This window comes from Myotis daubentonii, chromosome 9 (assembly GCF_963259705.1).
Source record: "Myotis daubentonii chromosome 9, mMyoDau2.1, whole genome shotgun sequence".
NCBI classification, from domain to species: Eukaryota; Metazoa; Chordata; class Mammalia; order Chiroptera; family Vespertilionidae; genus Myotis; species Myotis daubentonii.
Genome location: NC_081848.1, coordinates 19,727,898 through 19,744,061, shown reverse-complemented (window position 1 = coordinate 19,744,061; position 16,164 = coordinate 19,727,898). Strand labels below are relative to the sequence as shown.

The 16,164-nt window shown below is 41.9% G+C and overlaps 1 protein-coding gene across 1 annotated transcript in view; it reads left to right on the top strand.

The window, feature by feature from the left end:
• LOC132240636 (contactin-5-like) overlaps nucleotides 1-15,843 on the top strand; it is a 43,313-nt gene extending 27,470 nt beyond the window's left edge. The window contains exons 2-5 of the mRNA XM_059708081.1: nucleotides 1,455-1,641; nucleotides 2,076-2,188; nucleotides 8,483-8,651; nucleotides 14,109-15,843. Coding sequence (XP_059564064.1) covers nucleotides 1,455-1,641; nucleotides 2,076-2,188; nucleotides 8,483-8,651; nucleotides 14,109-14,212 — 573 coding nt within the window. The 3' untranslated portion in view covers nucleotides 14,213-15,843. The remainder of the gene's footprint in view (nucleotides 1-1,454; nucleotides 1,642-2,075; nucleotides 2,189-8,482; nucleotides 8,652-14,108) is intronic.
• The last annotated feature ends 321 nt before the right edge of the window (nucleotides 15,844-16,164 follow it).

The following is a 16,164-nucleotide window of genomic DNA, read 5'->3' as shown; positions in this document are numbered from 1 at the left end:
GCGGTTTACCGAGCTGCAGTTTGCCGACCACTGCCCTAGAGCAACAATGAGCAGTGATGATGTTCCATACTGACATGGTGCATATATCTCATACAAGTGAAAATGTACTCACCACCTCCCTGGAAAGGAAAGCCAGAGAAATTTCTACCAGTCAATCTGTCCATCTCAGGGTGAAGGTTTATTCCTCCTCGAATGAAGTACATTAGAACGTTACCTACCCCATATAAAAATATTAGAAGAAAAGAAGGGGCTTGAGTTATTTAATACTTATATACAAAAACATTACAAGGAAGAAAGTATGGCTATTATGGTCTTTATTTCCTAAAACTGCTGTTACAGTTTATTACGTCCTTCCTTCTCTACCCATATCTACTCCCTTTGCCTTCAGTCAGCATCAAGGCTGGTAGAGACCTTTAATAGAGTGTGGTGATGCAATATTACTTTTTTCTGAGAAGTAAGATCTGATAATGACTTCCCATAGCCATAACCGGAAATAGCAGTCCTAGGTATGTTCCAGAACAGTTCAGCCAAACTACTCGCTGCCCACAGTGTACAGCAGCAACCTTAGCTGGAAGAGAATATGAAAAATGTGGTGTGTGGCTTTCTAGCCTGTACAGTAGACCAAGCACTTGAGGGAGGATGACATGGGTGCAGTGTCCACTTCTTTTACCACAGTAACTAATTGGGGAAAGGTAATAACTTTCCCATTACCTTTACCACAATAAATACATACTGGTTGGGGGGGGGGAATTGTCCCCCTGTGCACTTATGCATAGTTAAAGTTTAGTGCCTGAAAAAGTTAAGCTTTAGATACACAGAGGCAATTGCTGAATCTCATGGAGAGACCAAGTTTGGTACGGGATGAGCCCCATGAGTTCATAACCAGAACAGATCATCTCAATGCACAAAATGTGCTTCGACACACAGCTCTTCCCCTCTCCCTCCTTCCCATAATCTAACAATACGCATTCTCGACATTTAGACCACTCCACGTTATCATGAGTTTCTGTCACCTCTTCTCTATTAAACCCATACAGCTTGTGTGATTCACCTTTATTCCAGGCCCAGGAGGGAATATTCTTCATTCTTCTTTCTCAAATAATTCATTCAAAGTACCAGGGCTTTGAAGGATAAATGGTTCAGATGACCTAGGAGAGAAGAGCCCTTCCGTTTCTTTCAGTGATTCTTCCTTAATGTTCGTCGTGCTACCAGGCTACATGGTAGCACCTCTCCTTGTTTTGCTGAGTACTGCTCAGCACAGGTGCCAATTGGGCAATGCACACAGATGCAGATTGGGCCCTAAGACTGTGATTTTAGCCTCACTAGTTGGACCTGTTAATTGAAGGATACAGGAGTAATTTCCTACAGATGAGAAACATTTTTTTAAAGTTCAAATAATCACCAGCAGAGGGGAAACCTTACAATTAATCTGTCATGTGATAATATGTTGACAGGTTAGTTATCGGAAAGACGAGGAACAAGAAGATGCAGCAGAAACAGTCAAAACGAAGGGGAACGAGTCATCTGTCACCCTGACAGGACTGGAAGGAAACACATTATATCACTTCACAGTGAGGGCCTATAATGGAGCTGGATATGGGCCACCGAGCGGTGAAGTGAGCGCAACCACCAAGAAATCCCGTAAGTGACCGGCGCTTTTCGTTCGTTTCACACTAAAAGGAAACATCTTTTAGCATTTCTGAAAGCCACATGAGGTACATAATAAGCAGAGTTGACGGAGAGTTTAGATACATAGTCTTGTTCATTGCTTAGATCTGACTTCCAAAAATAGCTCAGCAATTTCTGCATTCACAGTGGATAAAGGTTATTTTCCTGTGAAACAAGGATAAGCGATTTTGACACGAAAGGGAGATAAAAGGACTCAGGTTCAAACGCTCAGTAGAGTAACTATTAAAATGGCCGTTCTGGAGCAAAACCCTTCTTTCTGACTCTAGCTGGAAGGAACCTATGGTGCCAGCCAACTATGAAGCACACGAAAAGACTGAAATGCAAGGATTTAAGTGAGGAAATGTATGTAAGACCCCTTGTCAGTTCTTTCACTTCTTATCTTGCAGCCCCTAGTCAAGCACCTGCCAACCTCAGGTGGGAGCAGCAAGGCTCTGAGCTTTCTCTGGGCTGGGAACCTGTCAGACCATTAGCCAACGAATCTGAAGTCATGGGCTACAAGGTCAGTGTTTCTTCACTCCCTGGGGTAGACACTGGTCTCGAACACTGTTACTGTGAGGATGTATCATTAATAAGCCATAAAAAGACCCATCACAGCCCTAGCTGGTTTGGCTCAGTGGATAGAGTGTCGGACTGCGGACTGAAGGTCCCGGGTTCGATTCTGGTTAAAGGCATATGCCCTGGTTGCAGGCTCAATCTCCAGTAGGGAGGAGGGTGCAGGAGGCAGCCAATCAAGGATTCTTTCTCCTCATTGATGTTTCTATTTCTCTCTCCCTCTCTCTCTTCCTCTCTGAAATCAATAAAAAATAACTTTTTAAAAAAAGACCATCACATATCAGTTTTTTCTCAGTCATTTTCCACTTCTAATTCCTAGAATGAATTTCCTGCAGTAAGAAAGCCACGGCAGTCAGAATTCATCCCCACTGCACCAGGCATGGGAAAGGAATGGGTAGGAAACACAACAAAAGTTTGAGTAGAGGGTCCCACGGAGCACAGTGTCAGAACCCGCAGAATGTATCCTGGCGTTCTCTCTCCAAGGACAAACTGAGCTGACAGATGGAAAATACTAGATGACTATTTGATAGACTTTCTATTAGCAAAGCAACAGAGGAAGAAAAAAATGCTAGGCCAGCACACAGCGTTGGAAGGAGCCAATGGAGAGAGACAGAAAGCTCCAAAGTAGATGTAACATTTCACATACGGCCATCCTGCTTCGTGTCAGCAAGAGATCTGGAAATCTGAAAACATTTAGATAGTTTGTTCTTGAAAAACAGCTTTGTCTCTGATTTTAAAATAGATGTGGCCTCTGTATTGAATTGGCTGAGCTTCAAATTTTAGTCCATATGTCAGATTCGGTTTATTGTCTTAAACTCCAGACAGAATCATTAGTTGAATATTATTTATACCAGATTTAAAAAATATTTCAGTGGTAATATTTAGACTGAACAGCTTCATTTAGGTGGCTTTTCAGCTACCAGAGATGGTAACATTTTGTATACAAAGTGATAAAATTCTAAAGCTAAAGAACGAGAAGTTATAAATTGAATATATTTTTAAGGTAAATAACATCCATTAAGAATATAATATTTTAAGATGCAAACTGCAGCATTTCTTACAGACTGTAGTTGGTATGGATCACAGACACCCCCACATTCAAACATACACGCTCCAATCTGTCATAATCCCCAAGGATATTGAATTTGACCTTTTGGGGTGGGCAGGTGGGCCATTTTCTGAACCCTTTTCTCAGTATCCTTTTTTACATACCCTTCCCCCTGTCCTCACTACTTGTCCTCTAATGCAAATATACCCTTCAATGATTAGGAGTAGAAGTCCAATGAGAGTGATAGACCAAGAACCAATATAAAACCTCACTAGCATATGGCAAGCAATCTCCCAAACGGGAGTGGCGAACAGAACACAAGGAAAAGCTAGGTGAAAGCAGTGGCTTCAGGCACCTCTCAGGTGAGAGGAGAAGCACCATTTAACCTGGAGAATACCTGAGGTTGAACATAGGTGTCCCAGGTGAGGTGACCCTACACTTTGTTCACAATTGCCATTTCTGTCTCTGTCAGTGCTCTTCCTTTTTATTTTATTTTAATTTTATTTTTTGGCAGTCCTCACCCAAGGATATTTTTCCATTGATTTTTAGGGAGAGTGGAATCGAGAGTGAAAGACAGAAACACTGATGTGAGAGAAACACATCAATTGGTTTTCTCCTACACCAGCGGTTCTCAACCTGTGGATCGCGACCCCTTTGGGGGTCGAATGATCCTTTCACAGGTTGCCTAAGATCATCGGAAAACACATATATAATTACATATTGTTTTTGTGATTAATCACTATGCTGTAATTATGTTCAATTTGTAACAATGAAATTGGGGGTCACCACAACATAAGGAACTGTATTAAAGGGTTGCGGCATTAGGAAGGTTGAGGACCACTGTCCTACATGAACCCTGACCAGGGGCCAGGTCAAGGAGAAGCCTGCAACCAAGATACGTGCCCTTGACCGGAATCAAACCCAGGACCCTCTGGTCTGTAGGCTGAGTATCTACTGAGCCAAACCAGCTAGAACTGCTCTTCCTTTTTATATGTGACCGTCTCCCCACCAGGCTATATATGATTGAAGGGAAGGACCCTGTCTCACTCGTCTCTTCATCCCCAGGGCTTCTAGAATGGATGAATAAACTAATTAACTCTGACCCAGCTAGAGGTATCCATCAATATAGACAGTTGTTTTTGTTTGTTTATTCAAATCAGACATCAGTTAGGGCCTTCCACTTGGATTGATACCTGTCCACTTGGATTGATACTGTAGGCCACACCCTGTGGAATTTTGAAGCCCACTCGTATATTTCTCCAGCTTCTCAGGGAGTGTAAAGTCTATGGCTATTCTAGTCTCATTGATTTCCTGTATCTTAGAGCTTTCCTTCGGCTTATACTCATTCCAAATATGGACGCAGCCTCTTTCCTGTGATTCCCATAGGTTAGAAAGACTCAGGTATAATGGCTTATACTATCCTCTCTACATTTGAGTATGCTTGAAATTTTTCATCATAAAATAATTTCAAGACAGACGTAGCTTACATAATGTTACATATACATCAGACTTTGTGGAAATTTGGTAGGGGGAGATTGTAGAGTGAAAGACACACCACACAGATACACATCTGAAAATTGCCCTTCAGAAAGTTTTGTTCTTTTTTATTTTTTATTTTATTAACTACAGTCACTCTGCTGTACATTATTTCTCCAGGACTTATTCAAGATCCTGTGCTTTATTTCTTAAATGTAGTTGGTATGCAATATTATATGTGTTTCAGGTGTACAATACAATAATTTGGCACTTATATACTTTATCACCACACCAAGTCTAGTAATCACCTGTTACCATGCAAATTTATCACAACATTATTGACTATATTCACTTTCACCTTTTTCATCAATCCCCCACTCCCTTCCTCTCCAGCCACCATCCGTTTGACCTCTGTGTCTATGAGTCCCGTTTTGTTTTGCTTATTGATTTTTCTTTTTTTAGATTCCACTTATAAGTGAAACTATATGGTATTTGTCTTTCTCTGTCTGACTTATCTCACTTAATATAATACCCTCTAGGTCCATCCATGTTGTTGCAAATCACAAGATTTGATGTAGCCTCTATGGAAAACAATATGGAAATTTCTCAAAACCTAAAAATAGGTCTACCATGACCCAGCAATTCCACTTTTGGGTATTTATCTAAAGAAAATTAAAACATTTAATTTGAAAAGAGAAATGCACCCCTATGTCCATTGCAGGAAAATTTACAATAGCCAAGATACAGATGCAACCTTGGTGCCCTTCAGTCTATGAATGGACAAACAAGATCCTGTTCTTAATAGTGCTTCTCAGCCACCCTACAGCCAGCGGCTTCTCACGGGTACTTGTGGTTCCAACTTCTTTTTATCCAGATTCTATTCATCTTACTGATTCCTTATCATCCACCCATTGCCACTGGGGATTCTGAATCCTCACCCTCTATAATGAAGAGCAATTGTCTCCATTAACTATTCCCAAAATGCTCAGCTGGTGCTTAGGCCTTTAATAGGATCCATCCTTTTCAGGGGCACTTGTGGGTAGAACCAGCAAAAATGTATTCTGGTATATTGTTAAGCATACTCACCCTATTATTCTGTTGCCATCAGATATACACACTAGCTGTTTCCAAATTGTGCCTGTGAGAATAGCATTTCTATATTAATTTTTTTGCTTAAAAAACTCTCTGTGGATGGTACACTGGCTCTCAGTTTTTTAGATAACAAATGAGAATAGTCTTGACAATACATTAGACATTTTCCTTTGTGCCTAAAGATAGCTGTCATCGCAACTGCCCATCTATACACTTCCAGATTTTTTCAGTACTCTCTGAACTCTTACTGTCAATAACTATTTCAGACATGTCTTGATAACTCCTTAACCTTCTCATATTCCTCATTCTTATTCATCTTTTCTAAATTAGGATTTTAAAATGAGCCAAGATTCTCTAAAGCACCTAAGACTGACAATGAATTTAATGTCTCTTTTCACTTAGTATACCTACTTCCCGACTCACAGAAGTACATCTCCCTGGATGTATTGGTAAAAACCACATTTAATCTCAAACTCCCTTTGTTACCATCAACTGATATTTTTCTGCTTTCACCTTTTGTTCCTAAATCTCAACTGATCCACAAATTTGTCTTCAACTCTGGATTTTACAGCAACATTAGATATGCATTACTGGTTGCATTTTTCTTTGTCATAGGAATTGTAATTTATCTACTATAATAACAGTGTCCTCTAATAGTCACTCCCCTACCAACCCTCACCAATTTACATACATTCCCATTGCCATGTATTTGCTTTCTAATTACCTCATGTGGATGATCAGAATTCTAATTTATTACACTGCTACAGTCAAAATGAGAAGCATATATTCTGATACAATTGTCATTTTTTAAGCCAAAAGAAACTGCTATAGGCATCATTTAAGAAGTGTTTCTGATTCCCCAAATCTTGACTAAGTACCCACTCCATGACTTGCTTTACCATCAAATATGTTTCCTATTGCAGTACATAATACACTTCATTGCATCGTTACCTATGTCCACATATAGACTATAAGTACCATAAGGGCTGAAACCATATTGTCTTGTTCTCTGGTGAATCTCCAGTGTATGGCACTATGCCTGGCCCACATGAGAAACATTCAATAATGCTCTTATCACTTTGTAACTACATCAAGGCTATGGCTTCCTTCCTTATATGAAGTTCAGTAGCTACAATTATTGCACATGTTATATACATTTATACAGAAGTATTTTTTCTTGTCTGTAGGTTAGTTTGAGTTAAAATCACATTTTTATAAGAAAACAGTATTATAGATTTTTGTCTAGGTTCCCAAGCCAGTCCATGTTTTGTGATGCAAATGTGAATTCTGGCCATTGACAAAGAACAATGATGAAGCAAAAGTAGCTTTATCTTATTACATTTCCCATGCACCAGGTCCTGTGCTAGATATTTCATATGCACCCTCTCATTTTATTCTCTTAACAAAACCATAAAATAAATGTTATTATCTCTATAGTAGAGGTACTTGAGGTTTAGAAAGACTGGCAACTTGCCCACATTTGCCTAAACAGAAATGCATAGGAGATTGTTTTTCTTTTGAAGGATATTTGTTTTGATCCCAGATCTGTATGATTTGCAAAGCTATTGATCTTTCCATTATGCAAAGTAATCATATTATAATACCAACAATTATGAAAAAGCACAGAAATAATGAAATTGGATAAAAATGCATTTTAACATAACTTCACTGCTGCTACTTGATTATTAGACACACACACCAAAAGGTTTATTGGGGGTAAATGAGTAGGGACAATATGATATAGTGAAAGTGCTCTGAGCTGATCATGAGAATGCTCAACTAACATAATTTCTACCATAACTAGTCACATGAGCTTGTATAAATCGCATAATCTCTATGACCTTAATATTTTGATATGTAAACAGTATAATTCTGTATCCTAATTTGTTGTTATGAAACTCTGCCATGAATACATATTCAATTCTAATGCCATAAATAATGTCTGAAAAAGGCTTAACTTCGCTACCCAATGTATCCAAATGCCAGTTCACCAAAAACAAGCAAACCACCAAAGTAAAATTAATAAATTTTTAAACTTCTCAGCCATTTCCTACATTAAGGGTTTACTATTGATATATTTATCAAATTTTATTTTTTCTTCTTCCAAATGATTAAAGGTTGACAGCTTTGACTACTCCCGGGGTACTGTTTCTTTCAATGATCAAGAATGGAAGACGCCCAGTGATCTGCCCCCTCGCTACATACTTCTCTAGCCTCATTTCTCATGAGTCTTCCCATATGTCTTGTCTCTAGTCCATACCCCAATAATATGGTTTCTTAGTGCTTAGATGTATGTTTTAATCTTCTCTTACCTTTTTCTAGAATTCTTCTCCTCTCCTGGAACAACTGGTGAGCTTGACTCATCTTTAAATGTTTAGCTCAGGCATCACCTCCTCTGAAAAGCCTTCCCAACTTCCAGACAGAATTAAATTCTACTGTGCTTGCGACCAGCACATTGTATATACTTCCAGTTGAGTCACATAGCACATATGTCACATTGTTTATGTATGTATTTGAACTATAAGCTCCTTGTACTTAGCACAGAGTGTGACATACAGTAGACAATTAACATTTGAAATGAAAACATAAATATCATTATGTTTGAAACACTGTTATCATTCCTAGGTTTTTTATAGGCAAGAGGGCCACAGCAACAGTCAAGTTATTGAAACACAGAAACCTCAAGCAGTGGTACCTCTCCCCGATGCTGGAGTCTATATCATTGAAGTTCGAGCATCTAGTGAAGGAGGGGATGGAACGGCTAGTTCCCAAATCAGGGTACCATCATATTCAGGTAAGTTTTGACATAATAGGCTTAATTTGATGACCACTCAAAACATCAAGATGGTATAAACCTCGTGAAAATTAATATGATGGATTGCATGGTCCAGAGATTTTGAAGGGTTTCTTTTCTCACTCTGATTGCCATGTCATACTCTGATTAATGCAAATCATTGTAGTCTGCCCCAAATCGCAGAATTTCTGTAAATTCAAAAAAGGACATGACAGTTTCATTTAAATGTCTTCATTAGTGAAACTCCCTTGCCTTTCCTGATTTCAAGCAGTACCTTGTAATTTGGGTTTTGAAATACTGCTTTTAAATTGGTACAGCTCTAGTTTAACATACCTATTTCTCTATTGTCTTGACTTACTTTATCATTACATAATGGAGCATGAGGGATAGGGAAGTTCAAAGGGAATGCTTTTTAAAATTTTGATCATGTTTATTGACTTCAACATAAATTATAAATGTTATTGAGCATAAGTTTTTTTGGGTTTTTTCTAGTTTTGAAAAATAACATTGTGTAAACTTAAGGTGTACAATGTATTGATTTGATACTTATATTTTGCAAAATGATTACTACCATAGCATTAGTTAACACCTCCATCAAATCATATAACTGCCATTTCCTTTTTGTGGTGAGAATATTTACAATCTACTCTCTTAGAAACTTTTAATTATATATCATAGTATTATTAACTAAAATCACCATGCTGTACATTAGATCCCCAGGGATTATTCAGACATTGTAGTTGTTAGCAATATTAATAATTTCTAGCTTTTACTGAGTCCTTATTATATGTCAGATATGGTGATAAGTGAGTTATATACATGATCTTATTTAATCTTAGTAACAATCATGTAAGGTAGATGGCATTACATATTCATATTTTATAGATGAAATTTAAGTAACTTGCCTAAGATCACACTATTACTAAGTAGAAGAACCAGGATTCAAACCCAGGTATGGTTGTCTCCAAGGCCACATATCTTCACCACTACCATCATTATTATACCAGCAAGGGAAAACTGGTTAAAGGAAGGAAGGATTGCACAAATTTGTACAAAAGTAACCCTTTCACTGATGTAGTCAAAATAGGAAGAAAATATTTAATTAAATTTGCAAATGTCCAAATAAGAAAGTATTAAACAATTTTCAGTAAAGCCTTGTATAAAAAATGTTTAATGACCCTAGCCGGTTTGACTCAGTGGATAGAGCATTGGCCTGTGAACTGAAGGGTCCCGAGTTCGATTCCAGCCAGGGGCACATGCCTAGGTTATGGGCTCGATCCCAAGTGGGGGGCATGCAGGAGGCAGCCAATCAATGGATTCTCTCTCATCATTGATGTTTCTATCTCTCCCTCTCCCTTCCTCTCTCTGAAATCAATAAAAATACATTAAAAAGTTTAATGAACATTTAATTAATGTATAATTATAAGCATTATTTATTGAGCAATCATTTCCAAGCAGAACTATCAACCTAGAGAGAAGAATCAAGTGATAGCCTGTAGGACTCTGCTTGTGGCTCTATTACATTCCAAATATTTATTTACTAGAGGCCTGATGCACAAAAATTTGTGCACTCGGGGGAGTCCCTCAGCCCTGCCTGTTCCCTCTCATAGTCTGGGACCCCTCAGGGGATGTCCATCTGCTGGCTTAGGCTCCTTGGGGGATCAGGCCTAAGCTGGTAGTCAGACATCCCTCTGGCAGCCCGGGAGCCCTTGGGGGATGTCCACTTGCCAGCGGGGAGCAAGCTGAAGCTGCAGTTGGACATCCTTAGCGCTGCTGAGGAGGTGGGAGAGGCTCCTGCCACCACCGCTGTACTGGCAGCCGTCAGCCTGGCTTGTGGCTGAGCAGAGCTCCCCCTGTAGTAGCACACTGACCACCAGGAGGCAGCTCCTGCATTGAGCATCTGCCCCCTGTTGGTCAGTGTGTGTCATAGTGACCAATCATTCCCAGTGGTTCTGCTGTTAGGGTTAATTTGCATATTAACCTTTTATTATATAGGACAGAGGCCTGGTACACAGGTGGGGGCAGGCTGGTTTGCCCTGAAGGGTGTCCTAGATCAGGGTAGGGGTCCCACTGGGATGCCTGGCCAGCCTGGGTGAGCGGCTAATGGCTATTTGCAGGCTGGTCAAGCCCCCCAGCAGGGACCCTCACCCCATAGGGGTGTAGCCAGCCTGGGTGAGGGGCTGAGGGCCATTTTCAGGCTGCCCACAGCCCTTTCAGGGTGGGGGAGTCCTGCTGGGGTGCCTGGCCAGACTGGATGAGGGGCTGATGGCTGTTTTCAGGCTGGCCATGCCCCCCAGCGACCCAAGCTGCCAGCCTCTCCTTTTTTTCTTTTTCTGGGATTTATGTATCTTCTATAATTGAAACCTTGTAGCCTTGAGCGGAGCCCAGGGTAGGCAGAAAGCTTGGGGTCCTCCATCACCAGAGCAACCAAAGCCTCCTGCTTGCTCCAGCTCCATGGCCACTGCCATCTTAGCTGGTTTAATTTGCATACTCACTCCTGATTGGCTGGTGGGCGTGGCTGGTGGGCGTGGCTTGAGCATAGCAGAGGAATGGTTAATTTGCGTGTTTCTCTTTTATAACATACTAGAGGCCCGGTGCACAAAAATTTGTGCACTCGAGGGAAGGGGGGTCCCTCAGACCGGCCTGTGCCCTCTTGCAGTCTGGGACCCCTCGGGAGATAACGACCTGCTGGCTTAGGCCTGCTCCCGGGTGGCAGAGGGCAGGCCCAATCCCTAGGTGCAGCCCCTGGTTGGGCTCAGAGCAGGGCTGATTGGGGAGTTGGGGCACCTTCCCCTGTCATGCACAGAGCAGGGCAGATTGGGAGGTTGCAATACCACCCTCAGTCACGCTCAGGGTAGGGCCGATTGGGGGGTTGGGGCACCGCCCCCTGTCACACTCAAGGCAGGGTCAATGGGGAGGTTGCGGAACCACCCCCTGTCACGCACAGAGCAGGGCCCATCAGGGGGGTTGGGGCTCCGTACCCTGTCATGCACAGAGCAGGGTCAATCAGGGGGTTGGGGAGCTCCCCCCTGTCATGCACAGAGCAGGGCCGATCAGGGGGTTGAGGAGCTCCCCCCGTCACTCACAGAGTAGGGCCGATAGGGGAGTTGGGACACCGCCCCCTGTCACACTCAGGGCAGGGTGGATCAGGGGGTTGGGGCGCCACCCTCTATCACCCACAGAGCAGGGCCGATCAGGGGGTTGGGGTGCCACCACTGTCACACTCAGGGCAGGGCAGATGGGGAGGTTATGACTCTACCCCATCACACACAGAGCAGGGCCCGTGGGGGGGGGGTTGGGGTGCCACCCTCTATCACCCACAGAGCAGGGCCGATCAGGTGGTTGGGGCGATGCCACTGTCACACTCAGGGCAGGGCCAATGGGGAGGTTATGGCTCTACCCCATCACACACAGAGCAGGGCCAATAGGGAGGTTGTGGCCCCGCACCCTGTCACACACAGAGCTGTAGGGCAATCAGGGGGTTTGGGCACTGCCCCCTGTCACGCTGATCCCAGTGCCGGGAGGCCTCTCAGCTCTGCTGATCCCAGTGCTGGGAGGCATATTACCCTTTTACTATATAGAATAGGGGCCTGGTGCATGGGTGGGGCTGGCTGGTTTGCCCTGAAGGATGTCCTGGATCAGCGTGGGGGTCCCCACTGGGGTGCCTGGCCAGCCTGGATGAGGGGATGATGGCTGTTTGCAGCTGGTCACACACCCTTCAGGGTGGGGGTCCCCACTGGGGTGCCTGGCCATTCTGGCTGAGAGGCTGATGGCTGTTTTCAGGCTGGGACTGAAGCTCCCAACCGCTCCTTTTTTTCTTTCTTTCTTTTTTTTTTTTTATTCTGGGCCAGCTTTAGCTCTGAGGCCTCGCCTGCTGAAAACAGGTTTCTGGCCTTTGTTTACCGTCTGTCTTTGATACAATGTTGCGGTCCGGCTGGCTGAAGCCCCGCTGAGTAAAGCAGGTTTCTGGGGGTTTTTTAGCTTCTTTATTCGCAACATAGTTGCTGAGAGTTGCAGCTGAGAGGCCGGCAAGTCAGGTGGGGAATGTTGGAGTTCTCCGTCACTGAAGCAAGCAAGCCTCCCTGTTCGCATCAGCTGCCTGGCTGCCGGCCGCCATCTTGGCTGCCAGTTAATTTGCATATCTCAGCCCTACTCTGTGAGTGACAGGGGGATTAGCCAATGGGAATGGTAGCGGAGTGACACTAATTACCATGTTTCTCTTTTATTAGTGTAGAGGATTTGGATTAAGACCAGAAGTATTGCATATGAATTTTTAAAGTATATTTTATTGATTTTTCACAGAGAGCCCTAAGCAAGTTCTATAATCTTTCTAAGTCCAGTTCCCTCCTTGGCAACAGGGGGGTAAATAATATTACTTGTTGAATAGGAATGTTGTGAGGATCAATCAGATAATATATATAAGCGCTTGCCTGTTTGGCTCAGTGGTTAGAATGCCCACTGAAGGGCCGCTGGTTCCATTCCTGACGAAGGACAAGTACATCCCCAGTGCCTGTTGGGGCACGTGGGAGAGGTAATCAATCAATGTACTTCTCTCACTACGATGTTTCTCTCTCCCCCTCCCTCTCCCTCCCTCCTTCTCTCTCTAAAAATATCAGTGGAAAAAATATCCTTGGGTGAGGATTAAGAAAAAGAGAAAAGATAATATGTATAGTACAGTGCATGGCATGCAGTATGCATTCATTAAATATAAATTATGATGATGATACTTCAGAAGACTTCTGGCTTGAAGAACCATTTCTGAAGTTAGATCTAAGAGTAGCACTTAGTTTATGATTATGTAGTGCTATCAGAACTACTTCAAACTAATCCATTCAGATCAGTCAGTTCAATCAGACAATCACCTTATACTTTAACTGCATATGGTGTTTTTGGTCTCAAGAAGGAAGAACTTCTGGTTGAAAGTAAGAGTGATGAAATATAACTCTCCTTTGGCAACTTTGGTATGAGAATCTACTCAACTGAAACTCAAATCAATCAAGAACCTTTAAATAAATGAAATAATATGCTATTATTATTAAATTGAAAAATTGGCTAAAGTAATTAAATTATACATTTCTATTGCCACAAACTTTTACAAATTGTTTTTGCTCCATGCCCTCAACTGTGTACTATAGAAATTCTTTTGTTTTTTATATTTGTAACGTGGGATGTTTTCCATTATTACATCATTGGTAAAACTTACCCTGAATCTTCTAATTAGATGTGTTTGTTAGACATGGCATTGCCTTTTTAATACGGTATTCCATATCTACTTCTGCCCTCCATAAAACTTATGGGAACCACAGACAGTGTCTCATTTCATAAATACTAGGAACACTCTCATCAGAAACAGGACCAATGTTGCATTCACTTGTCTTACACACCTAAACACAATTCTTTCCTAGCTCAAGTAAAATCAAAATAATTTGCTCCATTACTGCTTCTCTCTTTTCACAGGTGGAAAAATCACTAGTGCTCAGTCAACCCTCCATACTCTCTCCACATCTTCATCATCAGTAACGTTGCTCTTGGCATTGATGATTCCTTCAACCTCTTGGTGAAAACCGCAGACTTAATTTGCTTTACTCTGATAATAGTGACGAAGAGTGTACTATAAGTGGAGACCCAGGACACTGGAATGAGCTTTAAAAACTTGGGATTATACATGATGCACTTATAGGAGATTGGGGGAAATATTACTTATCCATCAGGTTTTTCTTTGTTTTTTGTCAATGGAAAGGACAGTTCTTGGTCCAATAAAAATATGCAGGTTGTATGTAATGATTTTTTAAAAAAATGGTAATTTCTGTCTAATGTATTCTTTGCTTTTTTAATATGTGGGAATTTGATTTTATATCTGATAACCCTAAGTGTGTGCCATCCATTTGTTAAGTAAGTGGTTTCTAGCAGATCTGTTTCAAACACAAATACAAAACTGAGAATGAAAACTTTGGTTAAGACTCTGAATCTACTGTTTTTCCTTTTCCCTTTGGCTTATATTTCAATTGACAACATGACAGGAGATATGAAAAATACTTCAGTTGTGTGGGCCATTATAGGATAAGTATACAAAAATTTTCTGGAAAAATATTGTATGACTGCATAGTGAAATAGCAAAATTTGTCAATATGCTATTCTATATGCATCCCTAGAGCAAGTTATTAGGGTAGGGAGTAAGCCATTTATATTAGTGCAAGATAAATAGACAGTGAGTCCAAATGAATTTAAATGATGTTGTTTCTCATCAAGTTCTATGTTATCTAGCTGCAAATATATTAAATGTTTATTTTTAATAACAAAAGAGTTTAAAGTCACAAAAAATATGGTTACTAAGAACTGCAGACACTGACTTATTGTGAAGGGTGCTAGCTTGTAAATGAAATTACAACAGACACAGCTTCCTGTTTCCACACCTACTGCCAAAACAGAGGTGGAATGAGGTCCAAGGTTTTCTTCTAATTGAAAATAATTTTAAAGACAATGAAAAATTGTCATGCAAATAATTATGCATACATATAGTCTGTAAGTTAAAATGGTTCAAGCATAACAAATAAATTTTGATCTTTAAACAGTTCTGTGCATCACACACCACTTATAAATTATTACCAACTGTTAAGTAAAAAGGATCTCTACGATAAACTGATTTTTAAAATTAAACTGTGGAAACATGGCCACAGTGAGCCCCATTTGCTATTTGGAGGCATCAACCAAGACCTATTTGATCCTAGGTAGTTGTTAGAAAGTGAGGTGAACGTTTTCTGCTTGGTGATATTTTTACAAAAGTTCTAACCAACATGAGAACTTGCCACAGTTTGCATCACACCCAAAAAGATGCCTGAAGAGAAATTTTTTACAAAGTCATACACCAGTAAACAGCCTGCATGTTAACAGGTGATGTTAATCTATACTAATAAAAGGGTAATATGGTAATTAGACCAGATCAACCAGACATCTTCTGGACATCCAACATCCTTCCGGATAAAACCGGGGCCCAGCCCTGGGGAAGCCACCCTGGAGGCAGGGAAGCCACCCACGATCACGGTCCTGGGTGCCTGCAGCCTGGGCTGGGCAAAGCTGGCCATGGTCCTGGGTGCTTGTGGCAGGCCAGAGGGAGGGAAGCCCGGGTCCCAGGTGCCTGCTTCCAGCCAGAGGGAGGGAAGCCCGGGTCCCAGGTGTGGGGGCCAAGGCTGAGGTGGTTGGGGGTGATCAGGGAGGCAGGTGGGCAGTTAGGGGCATCAGGCAGGTAGGCAGAGTGGTTAGGGGCAATAATGAAAGCAGGCAGAGGCAGTTAGGGGCAATCAGGCAGGCAGGCAGAGTGGTAGGGGTGTTTAGGCAGGTAGGCAGGCAAGCTGTTAGGAGCCAGCGGTCCCGGATTGCAAGAGGGATATACAACTGCCAGTTGGGATTGGGCCTAAACTGGCAGTCGGACATCCCCCGAGGGGTCCCAGATTGCAAGAGGATGCAGGCTGGGCTGAGGGACTGCCCCCCGCCCGCCCCCCATCTCCTGCCCTCC